General features: G+C 30.8%; 1 protein-coding gene across 1 annotated transcript in view; it reads left to right on the top strand.

The window, feature by feature from the left end:
- The window catches only part of gldc (glycine dehydrogenase (decarboxylating)), a 47,407-nt gene that overhangs the window by 12,425 nt on the left and 19,460 nt on the right, over nucleotides 1–15,522 (top strand). The window contains exons 17-19 of the mRNA XM_056375547.1: nucleotides 634–759; nucleotides 1,654–1,803; nucleotides 2,377–2,489. Of these exons, the coding sequence (XP_056231522.1) occupies nucleotides 634–759; nucleotides 1,654–1,803; nucleotides 2,377–2,489 (389 nt within the window). The remainder of the gene's footprint in view (nucleotides 1–633; nucleotides 760–1,653; nucleotides 1,804–2,376; nucleotides 2,490–15,522) is intronic.

Below are 15,522 nucleotides of genomic sequence, written 5' to 3'. Positions count from 1 at the left end.
CATTAGTCTCATTGGAGGGAGTTGACTCAAAATTCAACCAAAAAGTTACAGTATTTCCACACACAGACTGAGCCCTTAAAAGCCTTGCTCTTTTTATATAAAGACAGTATTTATTATTATTAATTCTGCAGTATACTTGGTATTTATTAACAATAAAGAGGCTAAGCCACCACCTGTTACCTGTTTTTGATTTTGAACTTAATATATTTTGACTTTAAAATGTCTGCCCGTGGCTTTCTTTGGATCTTCTTTCTGTACAAATCAGCATCGTTAGATTTAAACTCACTCAAGGATGTTAATTATAACAATAATAATAATAATTCACCTTTTTATTGTTGAAAGCTCGATTTCTTTGGACTTAGTCCCCACAAATCCTGTGGGTTTAATATATCAACATCCTGACTTAATCTGAGGATGTTCTGCTCTTTTGTTCCTTGTCAGTGAGAGGTTATCCTGCAGTCATAGCCTGACAGTATACTGGAATATAAGGTTTTTACACACACTGAATTAAAGCATAATTTACAACCCACGCTAAAAATACATCACAATGCTCTGTCTTATCTACTTTGCTTATCCAGGTATTTGGAGCTCACCCTCTGTCCTGCAACCTGACATTTTTCCTTTTTGCTCCAGGTCTGTCTGATCCCCAAATCAGCCCATGGCACCAACCCAGCCAGTGCTCAGATGGCTGGCATGAAAGTTCAGGTGGTGGAGGTGGACAAGGATGGCAACATTGACATGGCACACCTCAAGTCCCTGGTGAGGATTGAACTGTTGTTTCCCTACTGGTTTTACACATGAGGATCAATTTACTTTTCAGACTGTGGAAGCCGCTGTGTAATGTATGATATATTACAAGGATCATATCAGGCTGGGCTTGAAATCGTGAGAGAGTCTGCGTTATGCTATTGAGTTGCATTATGTGATATGAAGGATCTGCTGTGTCTGGAGCTTGACCCTAAAATTCAGGATAATATCAGCCTCTTTGACCATAATCCATAATTATTCAGTCTTTAGTGTTGGAGTGCTCACAGACTGTAGCTGACCACTATAAACTTTAACAAGCCTTTTATTGGCTACTTTGTGTACAGTTTTAATTTTCATATCTAATCCACCACTTAGGAACTCTCAATTGAATGATTTATGTAGAGAGTGATCAATCATGCACAGAGAAGGCCGTGGTAGGTAACTGGAGAGTTTCTGAGTCATTAATTGACGAACCAAAGATGGTTTGACAGTCCATAATTCTCTACTACAGTTTGGTTTTAATGTGATGAAATTGAATGAACACATATATGGCAGCTTTGAATTCAAGTACAAATTATTAATCAACAGTCAAGAATCAACAGGTATTAATGTTCTTTTATATTTATCATATCACAATACAGAGGTTGGAGGTCAGATTTTCTCTGACATAACAAGACTGACTGTGAATCATGAGACTTCCATTATGTTTTAAGGATTCGTTTATGCCTTCATTTTTTGACAGCAGAGACATGACAGGAAATCAGGGAGAAGAGAAATGGGAATGTCTTTTAACAAAGGTCTCCAGCTTTATGTGAACCCAGTTGGTGGTGGTTTTCCTAGGGTGCCCCTCCATATTGTATTTTTAATGAATATTTTTTCTCTTCAAACTCCTGCCGCCTCTCACAGGTGGATAAACACAAGGCGAGCTTGGCGGCCATGATGATCACCTACCCCTCCACCTTTGGTGTGTTCGAGGAGCAGATCAGAGATGTATGTGATCTTATTCATGAGAATGGGGGCCAGGTGTACCTGGATGGTGCCAACATGAACGCTCAGGTGAGAGAGGAAACAGCAGCGTAATATTTCTGATGCGCTGGGTAAAAAATATAAATGCTGTTCACTAGTAAATTATTACTTGTGAAAATGGAAGGCTAGTAGAATAAATGTTAACAGATGTGTGCTATCATGCTGTAAATAGATAACCTTTGGTCTCTAAAATATGCAGATGGTGGGTTTTTACGCCAATATGAACCACCACCAATCCCTGACAGAGGGGGCAGGGTCTGCAAGTCTGACTTTTAAGTCTGACCTTTTAAGATGTAGTAACCAGTCACATGACTTAAAATAATAAATTTTGGAAGGTGACTTTAGGGATTTGCAGACTAAAGCCAGGTCAACAATTATTCATAATAAACAGGGTAAAAAAACGCTCTTCATCACTAAGTTAAACAAAATTCAAGGCTATGAGCTTAAAAACTCAATGTGGAATTGTAATTAATGCATTAATACAGTTAATCTAAAAACACACATAAATTAATGAGGCCATGCAGAAGCATAAAATCGCCTATAAAGAGATTGTGGCCAGATGATTCTGAATTTTTTTTTTTTCTTCTTTGCCCTGTCTTCCAGGTGGGCTTGTGTCGTCCTGGAGATTACGGCTCTGATGTGTCTCACCTGAACCTTCACAAAACCTTCTGCATCCCTCATGGTGGAGGAGGACCCGGCATGGGGCCTATTGGAGTGTAAGTCAGAATATAAACTAAAAAAATTTAAGACTGTGCACAAAAGAAGAAAATGTCAATTAGTTTTGTGTGTACGCATCAACATATCAGTGTCTGAGATTTAAACTCAGGGACTTAATTTCCATTTATGCACACACCTAAATATTTACTGTATAGGCAGGTGGGAACAATAAACCAGCATCATATTTTTAAATCATTTACAACCCATAAAATACCGCAAAAAAAACTTTGTTAGTTATTATTTATTAATAGTTTAATACAAGGGCATAGGTTTGCATATGGATGGTAGGGACATGTTACTATGACATTTTTATGCCTTACCATATTATGTCGTTTTTACGAGTTTTTATGCCCTGCTATACTATGCCGTTTTATGATTTTATACCTTAGTATACTATGACATTTTTGACATTTTTATGCCTCTCTATACTATGTTGGTTTTATGACTTTTCATGCTTTACTATACTATGACTTTTTTTCTTTTTTTTTAAGTATATTTTTTTGGGCTTTTTATGCCTTTATTTGATAGTATAGTGGAGAGAGACAGGAAACGGGGAGGCAGAGAGGGGGAATGACATGCAGCGAAAGGCCATCCGATGCAGGATTCGAACCGGGGCCAACTGGAGCGAGGAATGTAGCTTCTACACATGGGGCGCCTGCTTAGACCACTACGCTAGACGACACCCCATACTATATGGTTTTTACAACTTTTTATGCCTTAGTATACTATGACGTTTTAATACCTTACTATACTATGTCGTTTTTACCACTTTTTATGCCTTACTATACTATGACGTTTTTATGCTTTACTATACTATGTCGTTTTTGCGCCTTACTATACTATGACATTTTTGCGACTTTTTATGCCCTGCTGTTTTTTTATTTTTTTATTTTTTTATTTTTTTTTATGTTAGTGTAGTAGATTGTTTTTATGCCTTACTATACTATGACGTTTTTATGACTTTTTATGCTTTACTATTCTATGTTTTTCTAACTTGTTATGCCTTACTGTAATATTACGTTTAAATCCTTTTATGTCTTACTATACTATGACGTTTTTCTGAAATTTTATGCCTTACTATACTATGGCTTTTTATGCCTTACTATACTATGACAATTTTATGAATTTTTATGCCTTACTATACTATGACTTTTTATGCCTTACTATACTATGACTTTTCATTACTTTTTATGCCTTACTTTACTATGACGTTTTTATGACTTTTCATGCCTTACTATAATGACGTTTTTATGACTTTTTATCCCTTGCTATACTATGACTTTTTTACGACTTTTTAGGTTTTACTATACCATTACGTTTATATGACTTTTTATGCCTTACTATACTATGACTTTTTATGCCTTACTATATTATGTCGTTTTTATGACTTTTTATGCCTTACTAGACTATGACGTTTTTATGACTTTTCACGCCTTACTATACTATGATGTTTTTATGACTTTTTATCCCTTACTATACTATGATTTTTTACGACATTTTATGTTGTACTATACCATTACGTTTATATGACTTTTTATGCCTCACTATACTATGACTTTTTATGCCTTACTATACTATGACATTTGTATGCCCTACTATACTATGACATTTTTATGACTTTTTATGCCTTACTATACTATGACGTTTTTTTGCCTTACTATAATATGGCGTTTTTATGACTTTTCATGCCTTACTATACTAGGTCGTTTTTACGACTTTTTATGCCTTACTATACTAGGTCGTTTTTATGACTTTTTATGCCTTACTATACTATGACTTTTTATGCCTTACTATACTATGACATTTTAATGACTTTTCATGCCTTACTATACTATGACATTTTTATGACTTTTTATGCCTCACTATACTATGACTTTTGACTTTTTATGACTTTTCATGCCTTAATATACTATGACTTTTTTACGACTTTTTAGGTTTTACTATACCATTACGTTTATATGACTTTTTATGCCTCACTATACTATGACTTTTTATACCTTACTATACTATGACTTTTTATGCTTTACTATACTACGTCGTTTTTATGACTTTTTATGCCTCACTATACTATGACTTTTTATGCCTTACTATACTATGACTTTTTATGACTTTTTATGCTTTACTATACTACGTCGTTTTTATGACTTTTTATGCCTTACTATACTATGACTTTTTATGCCTTACTATAATATGACGTTTTTATGACTTTTTATGCCTTACTATACTATGACATTTTTATGACATTTTATGCCTTATTATACTATGACTTTTTATGCCTTACTATACTATGACTTTTTATGCCTTACTATATTATGTCGTTTTTATGACTTTTTATGCCTTACTATACAATGACGTTTTTATGACTTTTTATGCCTTACTATACGATGACGTTTTTATTACTTTTCATGCCTTACTATACTATGACAATTTTATGACTTTTTATGCCCCACTATACTATGACTTTTTTGACTTTTTATGACTTTTCATGCCTTAATATACTATGACTTTTTATGACTTTTCATGCCTTACTATACTATGACTTTTTATGCCTTACCGTACAATGACTTTTTATGCCTTACTATACTATGACTTTTTATGCCTTACTATACTATGACTTTTTATGACTTTTTATGACTTTTCATGCCTTAATATACTATGACTTTTTTACGACTTTTTAGGTTTTACTATACCATTACGTTTATATGACTTTTTATGCCTCACTATAGTATGACTTTTTATGCCTTACTATACTATGACTTTTTATGCCTTACTATAATATGACATTTTTATGACATTTTATGCCTTATTATACTATGACTTTTTATGCCTTACTATACTATGACTTTTTATGCCTTACTATACTATGACATTTTTATGACTTTTCATGTCTTACTATACTATGACGTTTTTATGACTTTTTATGCCTTACTATAATATGATGTTTTTATGACTTTTCATGCCTGACTATACTATGTCGTTTTTATGACTTTTTATGCCTTACTATACTATGACGTTTTTATGCCTTACTATACTATGACGTTTTTATGACTTTTCATGTCTTACTATACTATGACATTTTTATGAGTTTTTATGCCTTATTATACTATGACTTTTTATGCCTTACTATACTATGACATTTTTATGACTTTTCATGCCTTACTATACTATGATGTATTTATGACTTTTTATGCCTTACTATACTATGTCGTTTTTATGACTTTTTATGACTTTTTATGCCTTACTATACTATGACGTTTTTATTACTTTTCATGCCTTACTATACTATGACTTTTTTGACTTTTTATGACTTTTCATGCCTTAATATACTATGACTTTTTTACGACTTTTTAGGTTTTACTATACCATTACGTTTATGACTTTTTATGCCTCACTATAGTATGACTTTTTATGCCTTACTATACTATGACTTTTTATGACTTTTTATGCTTTACTATACTATGACTTTTTTACGACTTTTTATGCCTTACTTTACTATGACGTTTTTTTGCCTTACTATACTATGACTTTTTATGCCTTACTATAATATGACATTTTTATGACATTTTATGCCTTATTATACTATGACTTTTTATGCCTTACTATACTATGACTTTTTATGCCTTACTATATTATGTCGTTTTTATGACTTTTTATGCCTTACTATACTATGACGTTTTTATGACATTTTATGCCTTACTATACTATGACGTTTTTATTACTTTTCATGCCTTACTATACTATGACAATTTTATGACTTTTTATGCCTCACTATACTATGACTTTTTTGACTTTTTATGACTTTTCATGCCTTAATATACTATGACTTTTTATGACTTTTCATGCCTTACTATACTATGACTTTTTATGCCTTACCGTACAATGACTTTTTATGCCTTACTATACTATGACTTTTTATGCCTTACTATACTATGACTTTTTATGACTTTTTATGACTTTTCATGCCTTAATATACTATGACTTTTTTACGACTTTTTAGGTTTTACTATACCATTACGTTTATATGACTTTTTATGCCTCACTATAGTATGACTTTTTATGCCTTACTATACTATGACTTTTTATGCCTTACTATAATATGACATTTTTATGACATTTTATGCCTTATTATACTATGACTTTTTATGCCTTACTATACTATGACTTTTTATGCCTTACTATACTATGACATTTTTATGACTTTTCATGTCTTACTATACTATGACGTTTTTATGACTTTTTATGCCTTACTATAATATGATGTTTTTATGACTTTTCATGCCTGACTATACTATGTCGTTTTTATGACTTTTTATGCCTTACTATACTATGACGTTTTATGCCTTACTATACTATGACGTTTTTATGACTTTTCATGTCTTACTATACTATGACATTTTTATGAGTTTTTATGCCTTATTATACTATGACTTTTTATGCCTTACTATACTATGACATTTTTATGACTTTTCATGCCTTACTATACTATGATGTATTTATGACTTTTTATGCCTTACTATACTATGTCGTTTTTATGACTTTTTATGCCTTACTATACTATGACGTTTTTATTACTTTTCATGCCTTACTATACTATGACTTTTTTTGACTTTTTATGACTTTTCATGCCTTAATATACTATGACTTTTTTACGACTTTTTAGGTTTTACTATACCATTACGTTTATGACTTTTTATGCCTCACTATAGTATGACTTTTTATGCCTTACTATACTATGACTTTTTATGACTTTTTATGCTTTACTATACTACGTCGTTTTTATGACTTTTTATGCCTTACTATACTATGACTTTTTATGCCTTACTATAATATGACATTTTTATGACATTTTATGCCTTATTATACTATGACTTTTTATGCCTTACTATACTATGACTTTTTATGCCTTACTATATTATGTCGTTTTTATGACTTTTTATGCCTTACTATACTATGACGTTTTTATGACATTTTATGCCTTACTATACTATGACGTTTTTATTACTTTTCATGCCTTACTATACTATGACAATTTTATGACTTTTTATGCCTCACTATACTATGACTTTTTTTTACTTTTTATGACTTTTCATGCCTTAATATACTATGACTTTTTATGACTTTTCATGCCTTACTATACTATGACTTTTTATGCCTTACTATACTATGACTTTTTATGACTTTTCATGCCTAACTATAATATGACTTTTTATGCCTTACTATACTATGACTTTTTATGACTTTTTACGCCTTACTATACTATGACTTTTTCTGCCTTACTATAATATGACGTTTTTCTGACTTTTTATGCCTTGCTATACTATGTCCTTTTTGTGACTTTTCATGCCTTACTATGTTATGTCGTTTTTATGACTTTTTATGCCTTACTATACTATGACATTTTCATGACTTTTCATGCCTTACTATACTATGACATTTTCATGACTTTTTATGCCTTACTATACTATGACTTTTTATGTCTTACTATAATGACGTTTTTATGACTTTTCATGCATCACTATACTATGAAATTTTTATGACTTTTTATGCCTTACTATACTATGACTTTTTATGCCTTACTATACTATGACTCTTTATGACTTTTTATGCCTTACTATACTATGACATTTTCATGACTTTTTATGCCTTACTATACTATGACTTTTTATGACTTTTCATGCCTTACTATATTATGTCGTTTTTATGACTTTTTATGCCTTACTATACTATGACATTTTTATGACTTTTCATGTCTTACTATACGATGACTTTTTTATGACTTTTCATGTCTTACTATACTATGACTTTTTATGCCTTACTATACTATGACATTTTTATGACTTTTCATGCCTTACTATACTATGACTTTTTCTGCCTTACTATACTATGATGTTTTTATGACTTTTTATGCCTTACTATACTATGACATTTTTATGACTTTTCATGCCTTACTATACTATGACTTTTCATGCCTTACTATACTATGACATTTTTATGACTTTTCATGCCTTACTATACTGACGTTTTTATGACTTTATATGCCTTACTATACTATGACATTTTTATGACTTTTTATGCCTTATTATACTATGACTTTTTATGCCTTACTATATTATGACTTTTTATGCCTTACTATATTATGTAGTTTTTATGACTTTTCATGCCTTACTATACTATGACATTTTTATGACTTTTTATGCCTCACTATACTATGACTTTTTTGACTTTTTATGACTTTTCATGCCTTACTATACTATGACTTTTTATGCCTTACTATACTATGACATTTTTATGACTTTTCATGCCTTACTATACTATGACTTTTTCTGCCTTACTATAATATGATGTTTTTATGACTTTTTATGCCTTGCTATACTATGTCCTTTTTGTGACTTTTCATGCCTTACTATACTATGACTTTTCATGCCTTACTATACTATGACATTTTTATGACTTTTCATGCCTTACTATACTGACGTTTTTATGACTTTATATGCCTTACTATACTATGACATTTTTATGACTTTTTATGCCTTATTATACTATGACTTTTTATGCCTTACTATAATATGACTTTTTAATGACTTTTTATGCCTTACTATATTATGTAGTTTTTATGACTTTTCATGCCTTACTATACTATGACATTTTTATGACATTTTATGCCTTACTATACTATGACTTTTTTGACTTTTTATGACTTTTCATGCCTTACTATACTATGACTTTTTATGCATTACTATACTATGACTTTTTATGCCTTACTATACTATGACGTTTTTATGACTCTTTATGCCTTACTATACTATGACTTTTTATTACTTTTTATGCCTCACTATACAATGATATTTTTTGACTTTTTATGCCTTACTATACTATGACGTTTTTATCACTTTTCATGCCTTACTATACTATGACTTTTCATGCCTTACTCTATAATATGACTTTTTAATGACTTTTTATGCTTTACTATACTATGAAATTTTTATGACTTTTTTACGACTTTTTATGCCTTGCTATACTATGATATTTCTGACCTTTTCATGCTTTACTGTACTATGTCCTTTTTACGCCTTACTATACTTTGATGTTTTTTGACGTCTTTAGTACAACTCATTTAGGAGCATAACCAAGAATTGAGGTCCACACAGGAAACATAAAAAAAAAAAAAAACACATTTAATAAGGATCACACAATTCAACCTAGAGAACATGGAGTCAGTAGTGTATTGTAGGTATTGAGTGCTAGGAAAATGAAAGCCCACGTAAACCACGCTTTGACCAAACACAACATACAACAAACAAAATCAAATTGGGTGCCTTGACGGCACCAGTCTTCCAAGAATGCTGAGCAAGAAAGGCCATCTTGAATATCCCAGCTTAAATAGGTTGCATTCAAGTGAAGTCAGTCAAGTCATCCGGAAGTATCTGAAAAAGACACAGGAAGCATGAACAGGCCAAAACAAATAGGGTCATATCCCTAGTGCTGTCTCATATTATGCCTTACTATACTATGACTTTTTATGCCTCACTATACTATGACGTTTTTATGACTTTTTATGCCTAACTATACTATGTCGTTTTTATGACTTTTCACGCCTTACTATACTATGACATTTTTATGACTTTTTATGCCTTATTATACTATGACGTTTTTATGACATTTTATGCCTTACTATACAATGACGTTTTTATGACTTTTTATGCCTTATTATACTATGACTTTTTATGCTTACTATACTATGTCGTTTTTATGACTTTTTATGACTTACTATACTATGACGTTTTTATGACTTTTTATGCCTTACTATACTAGGTCGTTTTTATGACTTTTTATGCCTTACTATACTATGACGTTTTTATGACTTTTCATGCCTTACTATACTATGACTTTTTATGCCTTTTTATGCCTCACTATACTATGACTTTTTATGCCTTACTATACTATGACGTTTTTATGCCTTACTATAATATGGCGTTTTTATGACTTTTCATGCCTTACTATACTAGGTCGTTTTTATGACTTTTTATGCCTTACTATACTATGACTTTTTATGCCTTACTATAGTATGACGTTTTTATGACTTTTCATGCCTTACTATACTATGACGTTTTTATGACTTTTCATGCCTTACTATACTAGGTCGTTTTTATGCCTTTTTATGCCTTTTTATGCCTTACTATACTATGACTTTTTATGACTTTTCATGCCTTACTATATTATGTCATTTTTATGACTTTTTATGCCTTACTATACTATGACATTTTTATGACTTTTTATGACTTTTCATGTCTTACTATACGATGACTTTTTTATGACTTTTCATGTCTTACTATACTATGACTTTTTATGCCTTACTATACTATGACATTTTTATGACTTTTCATGCCTTACTATACTATGATGTTTTTATGACTTTTTATGTCTTACTATATTATGACTTTTTATGCCTTACTATACTATGACATTTTTATGACTTTTCATGCCTTACTATACTATGTTTTTATGACTTTTTATGCCTTACTATACTATGACGTTTTTATGACTTTTTATGCCTTACTATACTATGACGTTTTTATGCCTTACTATAATATGACGTTTTTATGACTTTTCATGCCTTACTATACTAGGTCGTTTTTATGACTTTTTATGCCTTTTTATGCCTTTTTATGCCTTACTATACTATGACTTTTTATGCCTTACTATAGTATGACGTTTTTATGACTTTTCATGCCTTACTATACTATGACTTTTTATGCCTTACTATACTATGACATTTTTATGACTTTTCATGCCTTACTATAGTATGACTTTTTATGCCTTTTTATGCCTTACTATACTATGACATTTTTATGACTTTTCATGCCTTACTATACTATGACTTTTTATGCCTTACTATACAATGACATTTTTATGACTTTTTATGCCTTACTATACTATGTCGTTTTTATGACTTTTTATGCCTTTTTATGCCTTACTATACTATGACTTTTTATGACTTTTCATGCCTTACTATATTATGTCGTTTTTATGACTTTTTATGCCTTACTATACTATGACATTTTTATGACTTTTCATGTCTTACTATACGATGACTTTTTATGCCTTACTATACTATGACATTTTTATGACTTTTCATGACTTTTTATGCCTTACTATACTATATTTTTTATGACTTTTTATGCCTTACTATACTATGACCTTTTTATGCCTTACTATACAATGACATTTTTATGACTTTTCATGCCTTACTATACTATGATGTTTTTATGACTTTTTATGCCTTACTATACTATGACGTTTTTATGACTTTTCATGCCTTACTATACTAGGTCGTTTTTATGACTTTTTATGCCTTTTTATGCCTTACTATACTATGACTTTTTATGCCTTACTATAGTATGACGTTTTTATGACTTTTCATGCCTTACTATACTATGACGTTTTTATGACTTTTCATGCCTTACTATACTAGGTCGTTTTTATGCCTTTTTATGCCTTACTATACTATGACTTTTTATGACTTTTCATGCCTTACTATATTATGTCATTTTTATGACTTTTTATGCCTTACTATACCATGACATTTTTATGATTTTCCTGTCTTACTATACGATGACTTTTTTATGACTTTTCATGTCTTACTATACTATGACTTTTTATGCCTTACTATACTATGACATTTTTATGACTTTTCATGCCTTACTATACTATGATGTTTTTATGACTTTTTATGCCTTACTATACTATGACGTTTTTATGACTTTTTATGCCTTACTATACTATGACATTTTTATGACTTTTCATGCCTTACTATACTATGACTTTTTATGCCTTACTATACTATGATGTTTTTATGACTTTTTATGCCTTACTATACTATGAAGTTTTTATGACTTTTCATGCCTTACTATACTATGACCTTTTTATGCCTTACTATACTATGTCGTTTTTATGACTTTTCATGCCTTAACTATACTATGACCTTTTTATGCCTTACTATACTATGTCGTTTTTATGACTTTTTATGCTTACTATACTATGAAGTTTTTATGACTTTTCATGCCTTACTATACTATGACCTTTTTATGCCTTACTATACTATGTCGTTTTTATGACTTTTTATGCCTACTATACTATATTTTTTATGACTTTTTATGCCTTACTATACTATGACTTCTCATGCCTTACTATACTATGACTTTTTTAAAGTCTTTAATACAACTCATTTAGGGGCATAACCAAGAATTGAGGTCCACACAGGAAACATAAAAAAAAAAAAAAAAACACATTTAATAAGGATCACACAATTCAACCTAGAGAACATGGAGTCAGTAGTGTATTGTAGGTATTGAGTGCTAGGAAAATGAAAGCCCACGTAAACCACGCTTTGACCAAACACAACATACAACAAACAAAATCAAATTGGGTGCCTTGACGGCACCAGTCTTCCAAGAATGCTGAGCAAGAAAGGCCATCTTGAATATCCCAGCTTAAATAGGTTGCATTCAAGTGAAGTCAGTCAAGTCATCCGGAAGTATCTGAAAAAGACACAGGAAGCATGAACAGGCCAAAACAAAATAGGGTCATATGCCCTAGTGCTGTCTCATATTATGCCTTACTATACTATGACTTTTTATGCCTCACTATACTATCACGTTTTCGACTTTTTATGCCTAACTATACTATGTCGTTTCACGCCTTACTATACTATGACATTTTTATGACTTTTCATGCCTTATTATACTATGACGTTTTTATGACTTTTCATGCCTTAGTATACAATCACATTTTTATGACTTTTTATGCCTTATTATACTATGACTTTTTATGCTTTACTATACTATGTCGTTTTTATGACTTTTTATGACTTACTATACTATGACGTTTTTAGGACTTTTTATGCCTTACTATACTAGGTCGTTTTTATGACTTTTTATGCCTTACTATACTATGACGTTTTTATGACTTTTCATGCCTTACTATACTATGACTTTTTATGCCTTTTTATGCCTCACTATACTATGACTTTTTATACCTTACTATACTATGACGTTTTTATGCCTTACTATAATATGGCGTTTTTATGACTTTTCATGCCTTACTATACTAGGTCGTTTTTATGACTTTTTATGCCTTACTATAGTATGACGTTTTTATGACTTTTCATGCCTTACTATACTATGACGTTTTTATGACTTTTCATGTCTTACTATACTATCACGTTTTCGACTTTTTATGCCTAACTATACTATGTCGTTTCATGCCTTACTATACTATGTCGCTTTTATGACTTTGTATGCCTTACTATACTATGAAGTTTTTATGACTTTTCATGCCTTACTATACTATGATGTTTTTATGACTTTTTATGCCTTACTATACTAGGTCGTTTTTATGACTTTTTATGCCTTACTATACTATGACATTTTTATGACTTTTCATGCCTTACTATACTATGACTTTTTATGCCTTACTATACTATGATGTTTTTATGACTTTTTATGCCTTACTATACTATGAAGTTTTTATGACTTTTCATGCCTTACTATACTATGACCTTTTATGCCTTACTATACTATGTCGTTTTTATGACTTTTCATGCCTTACTATACTATGACCTTTTATGCCTTACTATACTATGTCGTTTTTATGACTTTTTATGCCTTACTATACTATGAAGTTTTTATGACTTTTCATGCCTTACTATACTATGACCTTTTATGCCTTACTATACTATGTCGTTTTTATGACTTTTTATGCCCTACTATACTATATTTTTATGACTTTTTATGCCTTACTATACTATGACTTCTCATGCCTTACTATACTATGACTTTTTTAAAGTCTTTAATACAACTCATTTAGGGGCATAACCAAGAATTGAGGTCCACACAGGAAACATAAAAAAAAAAAAAAAAACACATTTAATAAGGATCACACAATTCAACCTAGAGAACATGGAGTCAGTAGTGTATTGTAGGTATTGAGTGCTAGGAAAATGAAAGCCCACGTAAACCACGCTTTGACCAAACACAACATACAACAAACAAAATCAAATTGGGTGCCTTGACGGCACCAGTCTTCCAAGAATGCTGAGCAAGAAAGGCCATCTTGAATATCCCAGCTTAAATAGGTTGCATTCAAGTGAAGTCAGTCAAGTCATCCGGAAGTATCTGAAAAAGACACAGGAAGCATGAACAGGCCAAAACAAAATAGGGTCATATGCCCTAGTGCTGTCTCATATTATGCCTTACTATACTATGACTTTTTATGACTTTTCATGCCTTACTATACTATCACGTTTTCGACTTTTTATGCCTAACTATACTATGTCGTTTCACGCCTTACTATACTATGACTTTTTATGACTTTTCATGCCTTATTATACTATGACGTTTTTATGACTTTTCATGCCTTAGTATACAATCACATTTTTATGACTTTTTATGCCTTATTATACTATGACTTTTTATGCCTTACTATACTATATTTTTATGACTTTTTATGACTTTTTATACCTTACTATACTATGACGTTTTTAGGACTTTTTATGCCTTACTATACTAGGTCGTTTTTATGACTTTTTATGCCTTACTATACTATGACGTTTTTATGACTTTTCATGCCTTACTATACTATGATTTTTTATGCCTTTTTATGCCTCACTATACTATGACTTTTTATACCTTACTATACTATGACGTTTTTATGCCTTACTATAATATGGCGTTTTTATGACTTTTCATGCCTTACTATACTAGGTCGTTTTTATGACTTTTTATGCCTTACTATACTATATTTTTATGACTTTTTATGACTTTTCATGCCTTACTATACTATGACGTTTTTATGACTTTTCATGTCTTACTATACTATCACGTTTTCGACTTTTTATGCCTAACTATACTATGTCGTTTCATGCCTTACTATACTATGTCGCTTTTATGACTTTGTATGCCTTACTATAATATGACGTTTTTATGACTTTTCATGCCTTACTATACTATGACTTTTTGTGCCTTACTATACTAT

Source organism: Seriola aureovittata, chromosome 5 (assembly GCF_021018895.1).
Source record: "Seriola aureovittata isolate HTS-2021-v1 ecotype China chromosome 5, ASM2101889v1, whole genome shotgun sequence".
Classification (NCBI taxonomy): domain Eukaryota; kingdom Metazoa; phylum Chordata; class Actinopteri; order Carangiformes; family Carangidae; genus Seriola; species Seriola aureovittata.
This window is presented reverse-complemented; position numbering and strand designations above follow the sequence as displayed.